This window comes from Diabrotica virgifera, chromosome 9 (assembly GCF_917563875.1).
Source record: "Diabrotica virgifera virgifera chromosome 9, PGI_DIABVI_V3a".
NCBI lineage: Eukaryota > Metazoa > Arthropoda > Insecta > Coleoptera > Chrysomelidae > Diabrotica > Diabrotica virgifera.
The window spans coordinates 180,930,193-180,947,308 of record NC_065451.1 but is presented as its reverse complement, the minus strand read 5'-3'; the positions used below and the strand labels follow the sequence as shown (position 1 = coordinate 180,947,308).

General features: G+C 33.9%; 1 protein-coding gene across 2 annotated transcripts in view; it reads left to right on the top strand.

Annotated features, from left to right (window-relative positions):
• LOC126891866 (choline transporter-like protein 2) overlaps window positions 1–17,116 on the top strand; it is a 132,955-nt gene that overhangs the window by 89,720 nt on the left and 26,119 nt on the right. For both annotated transcript variants that reach the window (XM_050661192.1, XM_050661193.1), the window contains exon 9: window positions 969–1,201. In XM_050661192.1, the coding sequence (XP_050517149.1) occupies window positions 969–1,201 (233 nt within the window). The remainder of the gene's footprint in view (window positions 1–968; window positions 1,202–17,116) is intronic.

The following is a 17,116-nucleotide window of genomic DNA, read 5'->3' as shown; positions in this document are numbered from 1 at the left end:
GGGGGGGGGGGGGGTTTAAAGGAACAAAACCCCCATACATTTTTATGGGGTGTCCAAATTTGGCTATAATTTTTTCTTAAGATACTACTACCATAAGAATGCCACACGTCTATTTTCAATAAAAGATCTCTAATAGTTTTCGATATATTGGAAAAATTCGATTTTTATTTTGTAACTTCAAAGCGCTGTAACTTTTTTTATGTGCACATTTGTACTAAGGTAAGTTAGGTTCAATCGAACTATTTTGGTTCCCAAAATATGTGATTAAATTTATGACCTGTATTTTTGTTACACCCTGTATATCATTACAGACATATTTGTCGAAAGATTGAATTTACTTCAAAATGAGAAGAAAACGTTTAAAAATCGTCTGTTTTGAATTGCCTTTTCAGAGGACGATAATTAATATACAGAAAACAGAAAGGAAAAAAGTCCACAGTTTGAGTTTTCGTAAAACTATAATACTAAAGTTTAAAATGCATGTGTTTTGGAGGTGGTTTTAGTATTACACACTAGAATCTAGAAATTAACGACTTTTTTTTCTTCCCACCAATTCAATTTGATGTGAATTCTTAGAAGATTAACGTATTTAAAACTTCAAAATCGAATTTTACGAAAAAGTTGAAAATTCGGATGGCCCGGAAGCCTTGTCCGGGACGCCGGGACACGACTTCGTAATTCGGGCCATTTCCCGAATTTTTCGGACTAGTTGGTCACACTAGGTATGACTGATATGCGGACTCTAGTTCATCTACAGCTAGTGCTGTTTCGCTACCGTCAGCAAGGACTTCCATTTTTTTCGGTCTTCCCAGTCTCAGAACCTACCTAATAATATATCTTTACTGATAAAAAACTTAAAAATATTAACAGTTAGTAGGTATATAAAATTAGCTTGAGACAGAGATTCTCCATTAGTTGAGAACTTTTGTACTCCGGCCAAAATATGACTAGTTTATTTGTTTTTTTAGACATTCCTCATGGCGTTCCTTACTCTGGGACTTTTAGCTTTCACTACATACTTCATGTACTCATCAGGTGTTTTAACCGAACTGAAACCAGACTTTTTGTACTACAAACAAAATACCGCGATGCAATGCGCAATGATTTTTAACATTTTCATTGCTGTCTGGATTATAATGTCTATCTTTGGAGTACAGTACATGGTTATCTCTGGAGCTGTTACGAAATGGTACTGGTCGAAGTAAGTATATCTATTGATTTGTTTTAGAAAAGTAATACTAGACTCTAACTGCCAGTGTGTTATTAATTATTTTTCCCTGAAACAGAAGGTTCATTACCTGAAATATATTGTCAAAGACCCTCAGGTCCAAAACGACAAATGCCGATATGGATGTCAAGCCCAAGAAACCATTCAACATCTTACCGGGGGCTACCAAGCATTTGCTGCAACTGACTATAAGGAACAACATGACTTAGTAGAAAAGATCATTCCCCAAACAAACGATCTTTCATACTATCAATACGTTCCGGAAGATTATACTTGAGAATGACAACTACAAGCTATACTGGGACTGCACTGTGCTCAAAGACCAAACTAATAGTGGCACATAATAGACCAGATCTCGTATTAGTTAATAAATTAATGGTCTAAGAGCTAGCAACGTTTTCGAGAAACTATTTTAAGACAGCTGATTCTTTCATATATTATTCCCTATGCTTCCTCAAACACCGTACCGGCCATCTGGCTGATGATATAGGTTGGGTTCATTACTGCGCAGCACACCTGTACAGGTAAATACAAATTCAAGGTGATTGATTAGTGTGATAAAGCTTAGTAGATCCGCTATAGTAATAGATAGCAATAAAAGTTAATAACATAACTTGTAGCCAACTTTGAGCTTCACATTACAAAATTAGTTAGAATGTTACAGAGTGTTCGACATCATAGTGGCAGACCAAACTTATGTTTTTTTTTAAATGGAACACCCTATATTTTATTTTATATTCGAAATCCTGTTAATTTCTCCATCACAAAAATATAAAGCTTTGTTATGTTATACAGGGTATTTACAAAGTTATAAGTTATAACCAATGTTCTACGAAAATCGTAATAAATTCAGCTCCCTGTATAAATAAAAATAAGCACAACACCAATGGTTTATTGGTGTCATATTTTTTTGTTGATTGCCAAAATTTATAAAAATGGTTGATATTGCTAATTTTCTTTATATCGAATACAGGATGAGTCAAAACGCAACTACATTATTTTCAGTAGTAATTGCACAAGAGCTCTAAAATTCTATATTAATTTTAGAGCTCGAGTGCAATTTGTTGCGATTATTTCATGAATAAAACTGTTCAGAACCAAAATTTTATTGTAATTTATTTATGTAAGTACAAATTAGTACTGTTAAACACACAGTTGATATAAAATATTTTACGGTTGAAAGTCATCACTTTTATAACTTTTAAAGCATTAATTGTCATTAATGTCACTGAATGTATTTTTTCGTAGCAACGAAGGGGATCTGACGTAATATACTTAACGACATGATATTTTCAAAAATTATCACCTTAATTTGCATTTCTGTAGCTTTCTATTGGTCAGAATCTCCTATGAATGAAATAATCACAGTAATTTTAAATAGAACACCTTCATTAATAACTTGCTCTGAAAAATGAAAATATCTCGAAAACTAAGAAATTTAGGCATAGGGATCATTATACAAAATTTAAAGTACGGTAATGATACTTTTCGATGGTGATATAAAATACAGGGTGTTTCATTTAAAATTTCTGTGAAAATAATGTACTTGGGTTTTACTAACCCTGTATTCGATATAAGGAAAATTAGCAATATCAACCATTCTTATAAATTTTGACAATCAACAAAAAAATATAGCACCAATAAACCATTGCTGTTGTGCTTATTTTTATTTATACAGGGAGCTGAACTTGTTACGTTTTTTCATAAAAAATTGGTTATAACTTTGTATAGCTCTATATAACATAACAAACCTTTATGTTTTTGTGATGGGAAAGTTAAGAGAATTTCGAATATAAAATAAACTATAGGGTGTTACATTTAAAAAAAAAAACATAAGTTTGGTTTGCCACTATGTTATCGAACACCCTGTAACATTCTAACTAATTTCGTAATGTAAAGCTGAAAGTTGGTTACAATTTTTATTATTAACTTCTATTGCTATCTATTACTATAGCGGATCTACTGAGCTTTATCACACTCATCAATCACCCTGTATATTGAATTTAAATTATTTTAGGACGAAACATTTTTTTGTCATTACTTTTTAAACCACAAAAATGTCTGGCAATTATAGTTCATATTTCTAATAATGTTTAAAAAGTAATGACAATAGCTATTTGTATAACAAGGGAGGAAAGTGCTACTTTTCCTCCCGAGAATGAAGTTTACTGCCCGACGCGTAGCGGAGGGCAGTAATCATTCAAGGGAGGAAAAGGCACTTTACTCCCATGTTATACATATGGTTTTTCCACCTTCCTCAAATAACAAGTCATTTTTTCATTTCTACTTAATTTATTTACGTAACTAACCAACAAATTTTATTAGAACTAAAACAAACAAGTAGGTACAATATAACTGTCAGCTGTCAAATATAAGTCAAATTATTAATGTAAACATTGTTAAATCAAAATAATAATTTACTGTTTTTTACCATTCTACAAAATACAGGGTGTTTCATAAATAAACGTTAAAATGTATAGATACTTACGTAATAGAAAATAGATATTGTACAGGGCGTCCATAAGTTGTATTTCATGAATGAAATACCATGACGTCACTTTTACTTTTCCTCCCTGAGGAAAAAATTTTTCCTCCCTAGGGAGGAAAAGTACAAATTTGCTCCCTAAAATCAGGTCCGGAAAAGTATACTTTCGGTAGAGGTAGGTGGAAAAATAATTTTTGGTCTTATGTACTGCGCAGTAATGTGCTGCGCAGTAATGAACGTAACCTGTATCAGCAGCCAGATGGCCGGTACGGTGTTCGAGGAACCATAGGGAATAATATATTAAGGAACCAGTTGTCTTAAAATAATTTTTTTTCCGACGTTGTTAGCTCTTGGTCCATAACGAAACAAACAACACTCGTTGATGTGGCGATACCTAACAATAATAATCTGCGTTCGAAATACACCGAAAAGATTACCAAGTACAAAGGTATCACAAAGGTATATACAAAAAAATCTGGAAATTCAAATACGAAGACAATGGAAAATGCAAAGTACCCAGACAATACCTATTGTAGTCTCTACTACTGGAGTCATTCTAAAGAACCTCCTGGAAAACATAAAAAAGCTGGGCATGAATGAATATCTGGAACTGAGACTACCAGATGTGTAAGAAATCTTCAAGGAGTCACTCCAGCATACCTAGTCACCTAGGACTCGATAACACGGAAAGAGTACCACCAGAGCTCAATCCTTCTGATACCGTAGGTATTCGAGAGAATTTTCCCTTTAGAGGAAGTGAGAGCTCTATGACTAAATCTGGACAACAATAATAGTATATAAGCACTATGAGCCTAGTAGGCCCATGGCTTGATGTACTATTCTCTTCCACTCACTTTTGTCAGCTGATTTTCTTTCCCAGTTCTTCTCATATCGTTAAGTCTTGTCACATCTTCTTTAACTCCGTTGCTCCATCTTGACCTCGGTCTTCCTCTTCACCTTTTGCCTGTCAATTCACTAGATACTACCATTCTGAAAATTCTAGATGAAATCCTTCTCTTCACATGATCCAACCATCTAAGTCTTTGCGTCTTAATTTCCGCTAATAATATGTTAGGTTCTTGATAGAGCTCACTTAGCTCGATATTTCGACACCCCCATCGAACAAGGTTGTAACTCAAGTTACATCTTTTTTCAGATTTCAACACAGGTGAATTCAGCAAAAAATTGCGCACACATCAATATAAACGACATAGTTTAATTCTCAATAGTTTGGCTAATACTCCATTGAAAAAAGTTGTATTTTAACTTACGTGTGCTATTTTAGCGTGAAAAAGGCAGTAACACTGGATACTCCCTATGTTAAATATTTACTTTCTTTATAGTTGCCGATTAACAAGGTTTTTAAATGAGTTGCAACTGTGTTGCACGTATGTTTAATTTATAAAGTACTCAAACATATCGTGCAGCTCATAAGTTAATTTATCGAAATAAAATTAAAAAAGGATTTAACTTTTTTTCCTTTTTGATAGTTGCGGTGGACAAAATAAGTATAGAATAGTGTTTGCTACGTAGTTCTACCTATGTAGTGAAAAAGTTTAATATTAACATTACACATGTATTTTTTGAAATAGCACATTCACAAAACGAGGGTGATTCAATGTATGTCTTTATAGAAAAACGGAAAAACATTAAGTCGCATATGCTCCACACCAATGTATAACCATGATACGATATGCCAAAGCATCAGGCAAGCCTAAATCGGTAACTGAAATAAATCAGAAGCAAATTCTAAATTTTAACCTATTTAAGGACACACATGTTAATTTTGAAGGTGATATTAATAGTAAAAGAGTAAAGTAATAAAGTAAAATGGTTTAAAATTAAATATGTACAGATACGCAATAAGAATGCGAAAATTTGAGATATTTTATATCATGTTTTTTCATAGTGATAGAATATTAATGTTATTGTAAAATTTATAATTTCCAATTAAAATTTTGTAAATTGTGAGTTGATATTTTGTTTAAATATACCATAAAAACTAATTTTCTCCTAGCGTTATTGCAAATAACTCAGAACATATAACCTTTTAATAGTTAAACGGGAAAAATAATTAACACGGAGAGTGTAAAAAGGTTGTTAGGCGAGTTACAACCTTTTTCTACGGATACTCATGTTTAATCTCAAGGTTGTATCTCAATCAAACTCAAAAGAGTCTAATCATTTCGCTACAAATTTTTAAAAATCCATGTTTTCGTTTTTTGCCTCTCCTGTAAAATCGCTAAAAATGAGTTACAACCTTGTTCGATGGGGGTGTCGATTTGTTCTTCTTCCTCGTTTTTCCCACCAAATATTTTGCGCAGTATTTTTCGCTCTAAAACAATAATAACCCCTGGTGTTTTTTGTTGTGACTCATGTTTCAGAAGAATACGTCACTATCGGCCTTATTACGGTCTTGTAGGTTCTTAGTTTTGCTATTAGAGATATATTTTTGCTTCTTAACCTTTCAGTGCTAACGCATGGTCTCATAGACGGAGTTAACCTATTCATACCTATAATTAACGATCTATTCCGATATTCGGGCTAGGTCATTCAATAGCTTCATATTTTACCTAACCGTTGTTAGTATTTAATATTGTTGAACGTAGATACATAGTTCGTTCGTTACACAAGATTTCGGTCTCAGAGACGGATGTTAGCTTTTGCGGCTGTACTAAAGGTAAGAATTGTAACTTTTTGCGTTGTATTTTTAGTGAATAAAATATTATTTTTTACTTTTTAGAAATAGAAATGAACTACGAAAGGTCGAAAAACAAAGTACAGTTGTTACTAGTGTAATAAATTTATGTCCTTAGAACACATAAAGGGTATATGTGTGGAATGTTCAGAAAAAGATTGACTTTTTTTAAGTTTAAAATTACTTCGTATTATTAGAATTGCTTAAGTGTGGTTATTATAAGTGGATAATTTCATCTTTAGTTTAAAAATAACTCAGCAAATTTTTTGTTTCTATTAAGATTTTAGAGTTTTTTTCTCCCTTTTTAGAATAGTTGCTTGTTTTTGTTAAGGAATTATTTTTGTCAAAATAATTGTTTATAAATATAATTTTTAAATAAAACTGCATTTATTTTAAATAAAAAAGTATTTAATTAGACCCTTGAAGTAAATAAATTTTGAAAATTTGTAAAATTTACAGTACTAGGGCATGTATAAACATACGGTCCCAGAGACGGACGTTAGCACTTATGTCAAAATATTTCACGTTAGCACTGAAAGGTTAACAACACATTGAGAGCATATAATTGTTCGACAAAATTCTGTTCTGTATTTCTTATTCACAGTTAGGTGGTTCTCTTGTGAAGACAGTTCCTCAACTGTACTCAAATTTTTCCACTTAGTCGAATTTATATTGTGTTCCCTTTGCTGTTGTCATTGTTATGTATTGTCCCCGTACGAATTGCTTATTTGTCCATTCCATATATAGTCCAGAGAAATAAGATTTTTCTCGTCACATATCCCCCTCCAGGCGGAAACCAAATTTTCTGAGTTGTATGGACATCTATATTAATAAATAACCTATATGTTTCCTGCAGCCGATTTTGATGATATACATAGATATAAACAAATGAAGATCAAAAACGGTAAATTTTCGCTTTTTTCGTATATTACTAAAAAGTGAAGCATTCTAAATAAATTTGAGAATAAGAAACTCATAAATCATATAAAAAACTTCAATATCATGTTCGCTGAATATGTCTATCCTTATTTGTTGCTTAGAAAATTGCAAAATAAGTCATAAATTTTGAAATTTTATAAATGTTCATAACTTATGTAAAAATTAAGTTAGAACCTTCTTATTACACGGAATGCTGAGAGCTCGTGTGCTTAAATGATATTTTAAATTTCAAAGCAATTGTTCAAATAGCTTAAAAGTTATTTAATTTGTTTATCCCAAATTAATTTTTTTTGCAACACTATAAGTGAGAGCATTATGAGGTTACAGTAATACTTCGGACAGTTTATGAAAGAAGAACATTTATACTATTAACTTAATTAAAAAAGAAATGACAAAAAGTAATTTTAAACAGTGTAAAATTATTTTTACAAAAACATGTCGATTTTTTGCTTACTTATAAACAATTAGAATAACTTTTTAACCGTTACCCGTAGAAAAATTATTTTTTCATATTTAGAAAGACTGAATTTTTATACATAGATACACATTTAGTAAAAAAAAACAATTGTCCTAGGACAATTAGGGACGCAGTTAGCCCTCCCCCTTTTTTTAATTCACATGTTGTTGCAAAATAATTTTGCAATATTTAGAATTATTTTTTGTATTTTTTTTTAATTAAATTAACAAGTAATTGGACTTCGCAAGTCCTAGGTTTTCACCCAAAGTAATCGAAAGTAGAACTGGAAGACGATATTTGAATTTTACGTGTAACTTTGCGTGGATTTATATACGAATTTACTAATTTTGAGTAATTTTTACTATACTTTGACATTTGTCACCTCATTTGTAATTCTACCCGGTATAATGGGGGAGAAGTTATATTGGCGGTCGTACGGACCGACAGAAAGATTGCCTAAGTCAAATATCTCACCTTTAGTACCATCCTTGGATTATAAGCTTTCATTTGATACCTCATTTATCATTCTAGCTGGTATAATGATGGAGGAGTTATATTCGCGGTCTGACGGACCGACGAACAGACCGCCTAGGTCAAATATCTCACCTTTAGTACCATCCTTGGATTATCAGCTTTCATTTGACACCTCACTTGTCATTCTACCTGGTATAATGACGGAGAAGTTATATTCGCGGTCGTACGGACCGACGGAAAGACAGCCTAGGTCAAATATCTCACCTTTAGTACCATCCTTGGATCATAAGCTTTCATTTGACACCTCATCTATCATTCAAGCTGGTATAATGATGGAGGAGTTATATTCGCGGTCGTACGGACCGAGGGAAAGACAGCCTAGGTCAAATATCTCACCTTTAGTACCATCCTTGGATTATAAGCTTTCATTTGACACCTCATTTGTCATTCTACCTGGTATAATAATGGAGGAGTTAAATTCGCGGTCGGACAGACCGACGGACACACCGCCAAGGTCAAATATCTCATCTTAAGTACCATCCTTGGATTATCAGCTTTCATTTGACACCTCATTTGTTATTCTACCTGGTATAATGACGGAGGAGTTATATTCGCGGTCGGACGGACTGACGGACAGACCGCCTAGGTCAAATATCTCACCTTTAGTACCATCCTTGGATTATCAGCTTTCATTTGACACCTCACTTGTCATTCTACCTGGTATAATGACGGAGAAATTATATTCGCGGTCGTACGGACCGACGTAAAGACAGCCTAGGTCAAATATCTCACCTTTAGTACCATCGTTGGATCATAAGCTTTCATTTAACACCTCATTTATCATTCAAGCTGGTATAATGATGGAGGAGTTATGTTCGCGGTCGTACGGACCGAGGGAAAGACAGCCTATGTCAAATATCTCACCTTTAGTACCATCCTTGGATTATAAGCTTTCATTTGACACCTCATTTGTCCTTATACCTGGTATAATGATGAAGGAGTTATATTCGCGGTCGTACGGACCGACGGAAAGACAGCCTAGGTCAAATATCTCACCTTTAGTACCATCCTTGGATTATAAGCTTTTATTTGACACCTCATTTATCATTCAAGCTGGTATAATAATGGAGGAGTTATATTCGCGGTCGGAGGGACCGACGCACAGACCGCCTAAGTCAAATATGTCACCTTTAGTACCATCCTTGGATTATAAGCTTTCATTTGACACCTCATTTGTCATTCTACCTGGTATAATGACGGAGGAGTTATATTCGCGGTCGTACGGACCGACGGAAAGTCAGCCTAGGTCAAATATCTCACCTTTAGTACCATCCTTGGATTATAAGCTTTCATTTGACACCTCATTTGTCGTTCTACCTGGTATAATGATGGAGGAGTTATATTCGCGGTCGGACAGACCGACGGACAGACCGCCAAGGTCAAATATCTCACCTTTAGTACCATCCTTGGATTATCAGCTTTCAGTTGACACCTCATTTGTCATTCTGGCTGGTATATTGACGGAGGAGTTGTGATTACAGACAGACGGACGGACAGACGGACGTGGATAATACAAAGTTTTCACATTTTTTCAAAATTGGGTGAAAACAATAGCATAAGTCTTCTTCTTTCATAAACTATCCAAAGTATTACTGTAACTTCATCATTTTCTGACTTTAGTGTTGCAAAAAAATTAATTTGGGATAAACAAATTAAATAACTTTTAAACTATTTGACCGAAACTATGAATGCCTCATAAGATAAGAAAGTTACAATATCTCGGCCACGTTATGATAAATATGTGTTGCTACAAACTATAATGCAGGGAAAAATACAGGGAAAACGAAGTATTGGAAGAAGACGCATCTCCTGGCTCAACAACCTGAGAAAGTGGTATAATTGCAATTCCGTCGACTTGTTCAGAGCTACAATCTCAAAAGTGAAAATAGCTGTGATGATTACCAACCTCCTTAGAGAAGACGGTTCCTAAAGAAGAAGAAGTACTTCTAAAGATAGAAGGGCCTATCGTCTAGAGATGTTGGCAACCACATTGACCCATCTTATTCTATTCACAACAGCTCGAAATAGATCAGTTGACTTTAGACCAGTCCATTTCCTAAGATTAACCAGCCAGGATATATGTCTACGTCCAGGGCCTCTCTTATGTAAGTACCGGGTGTTCCAATAAGAATGGCTCTCGGCCATATTTCAGGAACCGTTTATAGTACAACTTTGAGAAAAAAATATTTATAACAAAAGTTGCCTCGGGAAAAGCCTGGAAATTATTTTCATAAATATAGATTCACCGCTAAAGGACGTAATTGAATATCAAAAATTAAAAAATCAAAATTTTACAAAATTTACCTAATGAAAGGGCACTGGAAATCCAATCATCGTATTCTTCATAAAATTCTGTGCATATTTGATTTGACAAGTTTAGGTATACCTTTGCAAAAAAGAGGTAGGAGTGAGTGGGAACCTTCTTATGAAAAAATGGCTGTAAGTCCGGTTATGCTAAATCGAATTTTGCATACTTAGTCTTGTTGAAAACAGCTCTTTTTCGTCAATCTAAGAGTCTTATTTTCGAAATAGCCTAATAAGTAATATGCCAGCTAGTAGGCGTTATTTAATTATTTTCGGAAATCCAGTTTTCTTTGGAGAATATTAAATACAAGTATGCATTTTTAACCCTGTATTACAAAATTAGACCAAATTAGCAACATAATACCGAAAACCGCATGTCGATACCTTTTTTGTATCTCGAGATATCTTAAGAAAGGTGTAAATTTTAAAACTGTTAATGTCACCGGTAAACGAAGTTAAGGAAAAGTAGTGTGCTATGGAAAAAACAAAAAAACATTTTCCACATGTAAACGTATATAATTAATTAAAACAACAATAAGACAAACAACTGAAACAACACTATAAAATATAACAAAGAAATAAAAGCAAATACTTACTTAGTGACGACCTAAATGTTCAAATTGTTGCCCATCATTTTCGATGCAAGCATTATTTACTCTTTCAAGAGTAGATTGAACAGCAGTCTCAACTTCTGCTTTCCCAATGCGAGTAGCGTTTCGTATTTTTTAGATTCTAGATCATGTTTTCTCGAGTAGTGGACCTAGCGGCGAAAACAAGATCTTTAATCCGTCCCCATAAATAAAAGTCAAACAGTTAAATCTGTTGTTATTCAATCTACTCTTGAAAGAGTAAATGCTTGCATCGAAAATGATAGGCAACAATTTGAACATTTAGGCAGTCACTAAGACTAAGTAAGTAGTGGCTTTTATTTTTTTGTTATATTTTATAGTGTTGTTTGTCTTATTGTTGTTTTAATTAATTATATACGTTTACATCTGGAAAATGTCTATTTATTTTTTCCATAGCGCACTACTTTTCCTTAGAACAAAGGTATCGAGATGCGGTTTTTGGTATTATGTTGCTAATTTGGTCAAATTTTGTAATACGGGATTAAAAATGCATACTTGTATTTAATATTTTCCAAAGAAAACTAGATTTCTGAAAATAATTAAATAACGCCTCCTAGCTTGCATATACTTATTAGGCTATTTCGAAAATAAGACACTTACATTGACGAAAAAGAGCTGTTTTCAACAAGACCAACTATGCAAAATTCGATTTAGCAGAACCGGACTTTTTTTCTATTTTTTTCATAAGAAGGTTCCCACTCACCCCCACCTCTTATTTTCAAAGGTAGACTTAAACTTGTGAAATCAAATATGAGCAGAATTTTATGAAGAATACGATGTTTGGATTTCCAGTGCCCTTTCATTAGGTAAATTTTGTAAAATTTTGATTTTTAAATTTTTGATATTCAATTACGCCCTCTAGCGGTGGACCTACAACTATGAAAATAATTTCCAGACTCTTCCCGAGGCAACTTTTGTTATAAATGTAGGTAAAAGACGATCGTAATAAAAGTCCATTTGATGTTTAACAGTTTTAATTAATAAAATAGATTACTAAATTATTGATACTTTTAAATTAACGAAATGTAAAAGTACTTGTGTAATTGCGACCAAAAATCTTACGTGTTCTTATTCTTACAAAAGGGAAATGTATTTATAGATAATTTGCGTCTAATCAATATAATACCCGTCTAAGTATTATCCCTAAGAAATGCGTCTGTGGTCGCTGTGATGTTATAATCGACTGAATGTATATTCAAACACAACCAAAATTCTTTTACTTAATGCTAATCTTCCCATTTTCATGGTTTAATTCGCTTTCGTGGGAACTAGCCTATTAGTAATAAAAATTGGGTCAAAGGGCTCTACTTTGTTATTTTTATGTCTTAAAAATAAACAAAATCTGCTCACTAAACTACCCCTCGATTAGATACGCCCACCCATCTGTGCATTAGAGCCTCGCCGAGAACCGCTCGTTTCGTGTTTGTAAATACTAATAATTAAAGAAATATTATATACAGGGTATTTTAAAAATTAAGATAAAATATTTACAATCCTACATAAATATTTTTTCTCAAAGCTGTATTATAATCGGTTCGCGAGATATGGCCGAGAGCCATTCTTATTGTGACAACCGGTACATTAAATAAAAAACAAGGTGAAATGGTGCAGATATGGTAACGAAAACTACTAAGAAAAATATTTGAAGGAAAAATAGAAAACAGCGAGGAGGACTAGAAGAGATCAGGAGGACAAATGAAGATCTGAGAGTAATAAGAACCCAACCATTAAGATGGCTATGATACATACAGATAATGCCAGAGGGTAGACTACCGAAAATGCTATTATCAAGTACAATTGGAGGACGCCAAAGAAGAGGTCGTCCCAGAAAAAGGTGTAACATGGATGTAGATCATCTAAAAAGACTCAACGGGACCAGACCCAAAAAGGTATGAAAGAGAAAGAACAATCAAGCATTTTATAGCGGGCCATTCACGGTCTGATTTGTGGTACCACTAGTGGTGCAACTTTCTGGTACCTCTTGTGCAGGGGTGGCCAAGCTCGTTGATAGTGAGAGCCTTTTTTAAAATTTGAATTTTTTCGCGAGCCGCTATTAAACAATTATCTCAAACTGTAAAAAGGTATTAAATTTTTCTCTTACCGTTTGGAGTTCACGAATTTTAAAGTGACATAAAATGGTTCACATCGTTGTTTCAAATATGCAAATAATCAGCGGCGCACCGAGAATTTTCCTCTGGGAGGGGTTGGCTTGGACACCGAATTTTTTTTGTATTGTTTGTGAATAACAAGTTACATTTTCCTGTAGGCGAGGATATAAAGCATTACGTTATGAAACCTTTTGCGTTGGATTCGAGAGAGCATTAGGAAAATTCTTGAATGCTCAGCATGAGGTACAAATAAAAATTGCATTGTTGTAAACAGAATAGTTATTTATGAAACAGTTCGTGAAGTATGTTTTTAACGCACGCGATGTTTAGATATACATCGCGTAAGTTCGCAAAAACTACTTCACGCAGTTTCATACAATATTTTATCTACGATAAACAAATAAAAAAATTGTAACTCTCCGTCACTGGAATTCATTTCTATTCTACAATTTTTAGAACTTTGACATTTAAAAATTCTAACTTCTTTCAAACCACAAAACTGTCAAAACTTTTGTTGTAATTTATTGCTCATTGTGTCATCACCATGACGACGGGAAAGTTAAGGATATTTGATTTTATGAAATTGTGCCAAAAACAGTGCGAAAAAGTAAATCCCATTTAAAATACATTGTTACTTCACGCACTGCTATCTATAATGACAGTTTTCACAAACTAAAAACTTACACATAATATGGCATAGAGTAGATAAAATGTATTTTCCAAAGTGCTTTTTAAAGTGTCAAAAAAATAAAAATTACAATAAAATAAAAAATACAACTCAAAAAATAATCATGGAAAAGAGTTATATTTTTAACTCGGGGGTTTTGAGGTCGCTAAACAGGAATATGGGTTCGGCGAAGCTGTAAGAAGCACCTGGTGCCCGGTATCCCAGTAGGCACGTCGTTTCCTGGAGTTTTATGGAAATTCATTGTGAAAATCATTGAAACTTATTCCGAGCTTTTTGAGGTCGCTGAACCCGAATATTGCTTCGACGATGCTGTACGAGGTACCTGGTGCCCGGTATCTATATTATCTCGTGGAGTTTTGTAATAAATATTGCATGGAAATGCTGTATTATTAGTATGAGTTACCTGGTGCCTAGACTCTACTTCGTCTTCTGAAGTTTTATAGAAATTCGTTATAAAATTCAACGGTGAGTAACAATAACAGTAAGTTATTTTAGTTCAGAGCGAAAATTATGAAAAAAAAATAATTCTAATTTTTTTTTCACTATTAATAATAATTTTTTTAGATATAGAGATGTCAGAACCTCGAGTTTATGATTAAAACTGTTACCTTAAAAACCCCGGAATAATAAGTCGCAACAAATTGTATTACGAATTTTCATACAATTACCAGAGACGACGTAGATATACAGGGCACCAGGTATCTCGTACAGCATCTTCGTTGCAATATTCTTGTTCAGCGATCTTAAAGCCCCGAGAAAATAAATTATTTTCAATAACGAATTTCTATAAAACTCCTAGAGATGACGTAGATTCCTGGCACCAGGTACCTCTTACAGCTAGCCGACCCTATATTCCTGTTTAGCGACCTCAAAATCCTCCGAATATGAAAATTAAACTCATTCTCATAATTATTTTCCAAGTTGTGAATTTTTATTGTGTGAACACTTTGAGATGCACTTTGGAAAATGGATTTTCCGCCTACAAGAATGCAATTCTCATTTGTAATTATTCATGCCAAGTATTCAAGAATTTCCATGAAGCTCTCCAGAATCGAATGCAAAACGTTTCATAATCCGTCTTACTTTAAAAAAGTTAGAGGTTTAGGCGATTTTAGTGCTTTACTACTATTCTTTATATATCTTTATTATATGCCCTGGGAGGGGTTTTAACCCCCAAAACCCCCCCTGGGTGCGCCACTGCAAATAATTCTAAATGCAGCCTTTACTAATTCAGGGTAAGGATAGTTCGATTCTTCATCATCCTTTCATTTTTTTCCGGGACGGCCTACTGATCCTCTATCGTCTCTCAAAAACACTGTCTTTCACACTCTGTCTTCCCTTGATCTACCACATCACCTGCCCATCTTATCTTAGCGTTTATAAATGTCTGACGATGTTTTTAGTATGAATACCATACACAGTCAGTCATACAGTTCAGCTTTGCGGCGCCTCGTCCACTCTTCTGTCAATTCATCTCTTCGAGGGCCAAATATCATTCTGAGAACTTAGCTTTCAAATACCAGCAGCTTATTTATTTCCCGCTGATGTAGAGTCCATGTAGGGCGAATAATTGGCTCTACAGTCGTTATTTAGATTATCTTTTAACAGCTTAGGTCTTAATAATGGCGATAGTGAATGTAATGCTCTATTCCACGCAGCTATTCTTGCTGAGACTTTTTTATATGTTATTAAAGATGATAATGTCCCCTAGATATTTAAACTCTTTTACTACTTCGAAAATGTGGTCATTAATAGGTATGTTCTGCCTAACTCTTGGTCTTGGATTTTTGGTTACTAGCATGTATTTCGTCTCTTCATGTATTTCGTATTTCTTCTCTTCATTTATTCGAATGCTCAGACTACCTGTTTCTTTCTAGAGTTGTGAAAATACCTCTCTCACGTCTCTTGTAGAATGAGCGACTGCACCTATATCTTCAGCAAAGGCCAACAATTGTTTTTATCCTGGATTCACAAATCCTCCTATCAGCTCAGATGATATTTTACTTATTACATAAATTCTAAGGCCAAATTGAATAGCAACAATCATAAGGGTTCTCCTTGTCCAAGTCTTGATCTTACACTTATTGTTTTATATTTGTTGTCATATCATATGGAATATCGCCTTATAAGTTTAATGAGTCATACCCTTAAAGTATTCTTGCGTATTATCCATTCCAGAATACGAGCAAAATTAGAACACAGCATAAGTAAAACACAGTTCGGTTTTAGATGCGGTTTTGGAACTCGAGAGCCCCTATTTGCAATACAAGTCTTGATTCAAAAATGCCTGGATCAACAGAAAGATGTTTACGCCTGTTTTATCGACTATGAGAAAGCATTTGATACTATCAAACATGACAAACTCATAGAACTATTACATCTTTCAGGATTTGACACTAAGGACATCCAGATTATAAAAAATCTATATTGGAATCAAACAGCCCACATAAAGAATGGACATATGGTGAGTGAAAACATAACCATTTCTAGAGGGGTTAGACAGGGCTGTATTCTTTCGCCACTGCTTTTCAACGTGTACACGGAACAAATATTTCTAGAGGCACTAGAAGAGTACAATGAGGGCATCAAGATTAATGGCGTACCAATAAGTAATTTTCGATATGCAGATGATACTGTTATACTAGCCGATAACATCGAAGATTTACAGATGATGCTAAATAGAGTAAATACAACTGGCAACCAATTTGGACTGAAGATCAATAGAAAGAAAACTAAATTTATGGTGATCAGTAAAAAGAACATTCAACATATCGACCTGAATATTGAAGCCGAACGTATTGAAAGAGTACACCGATTTAAATATCTGGGATATACAGTAAATGATAAGTGGGACCCAGACGTAGAGATTAGGATCCGAATTGAAATAGCAAGATCCAAATTTATAAAAATGAGAAAGCTCTTAAGCAACCGCAACCTAAGCGTTAACCTCCGATGGCGCGCCACAAAATGCTATGTACTCTCTACGCTACTTTACGGAGTAGAAGGGTGGACGTTAACAGCAGCAACTATAAAGAAGTTAGCGGCT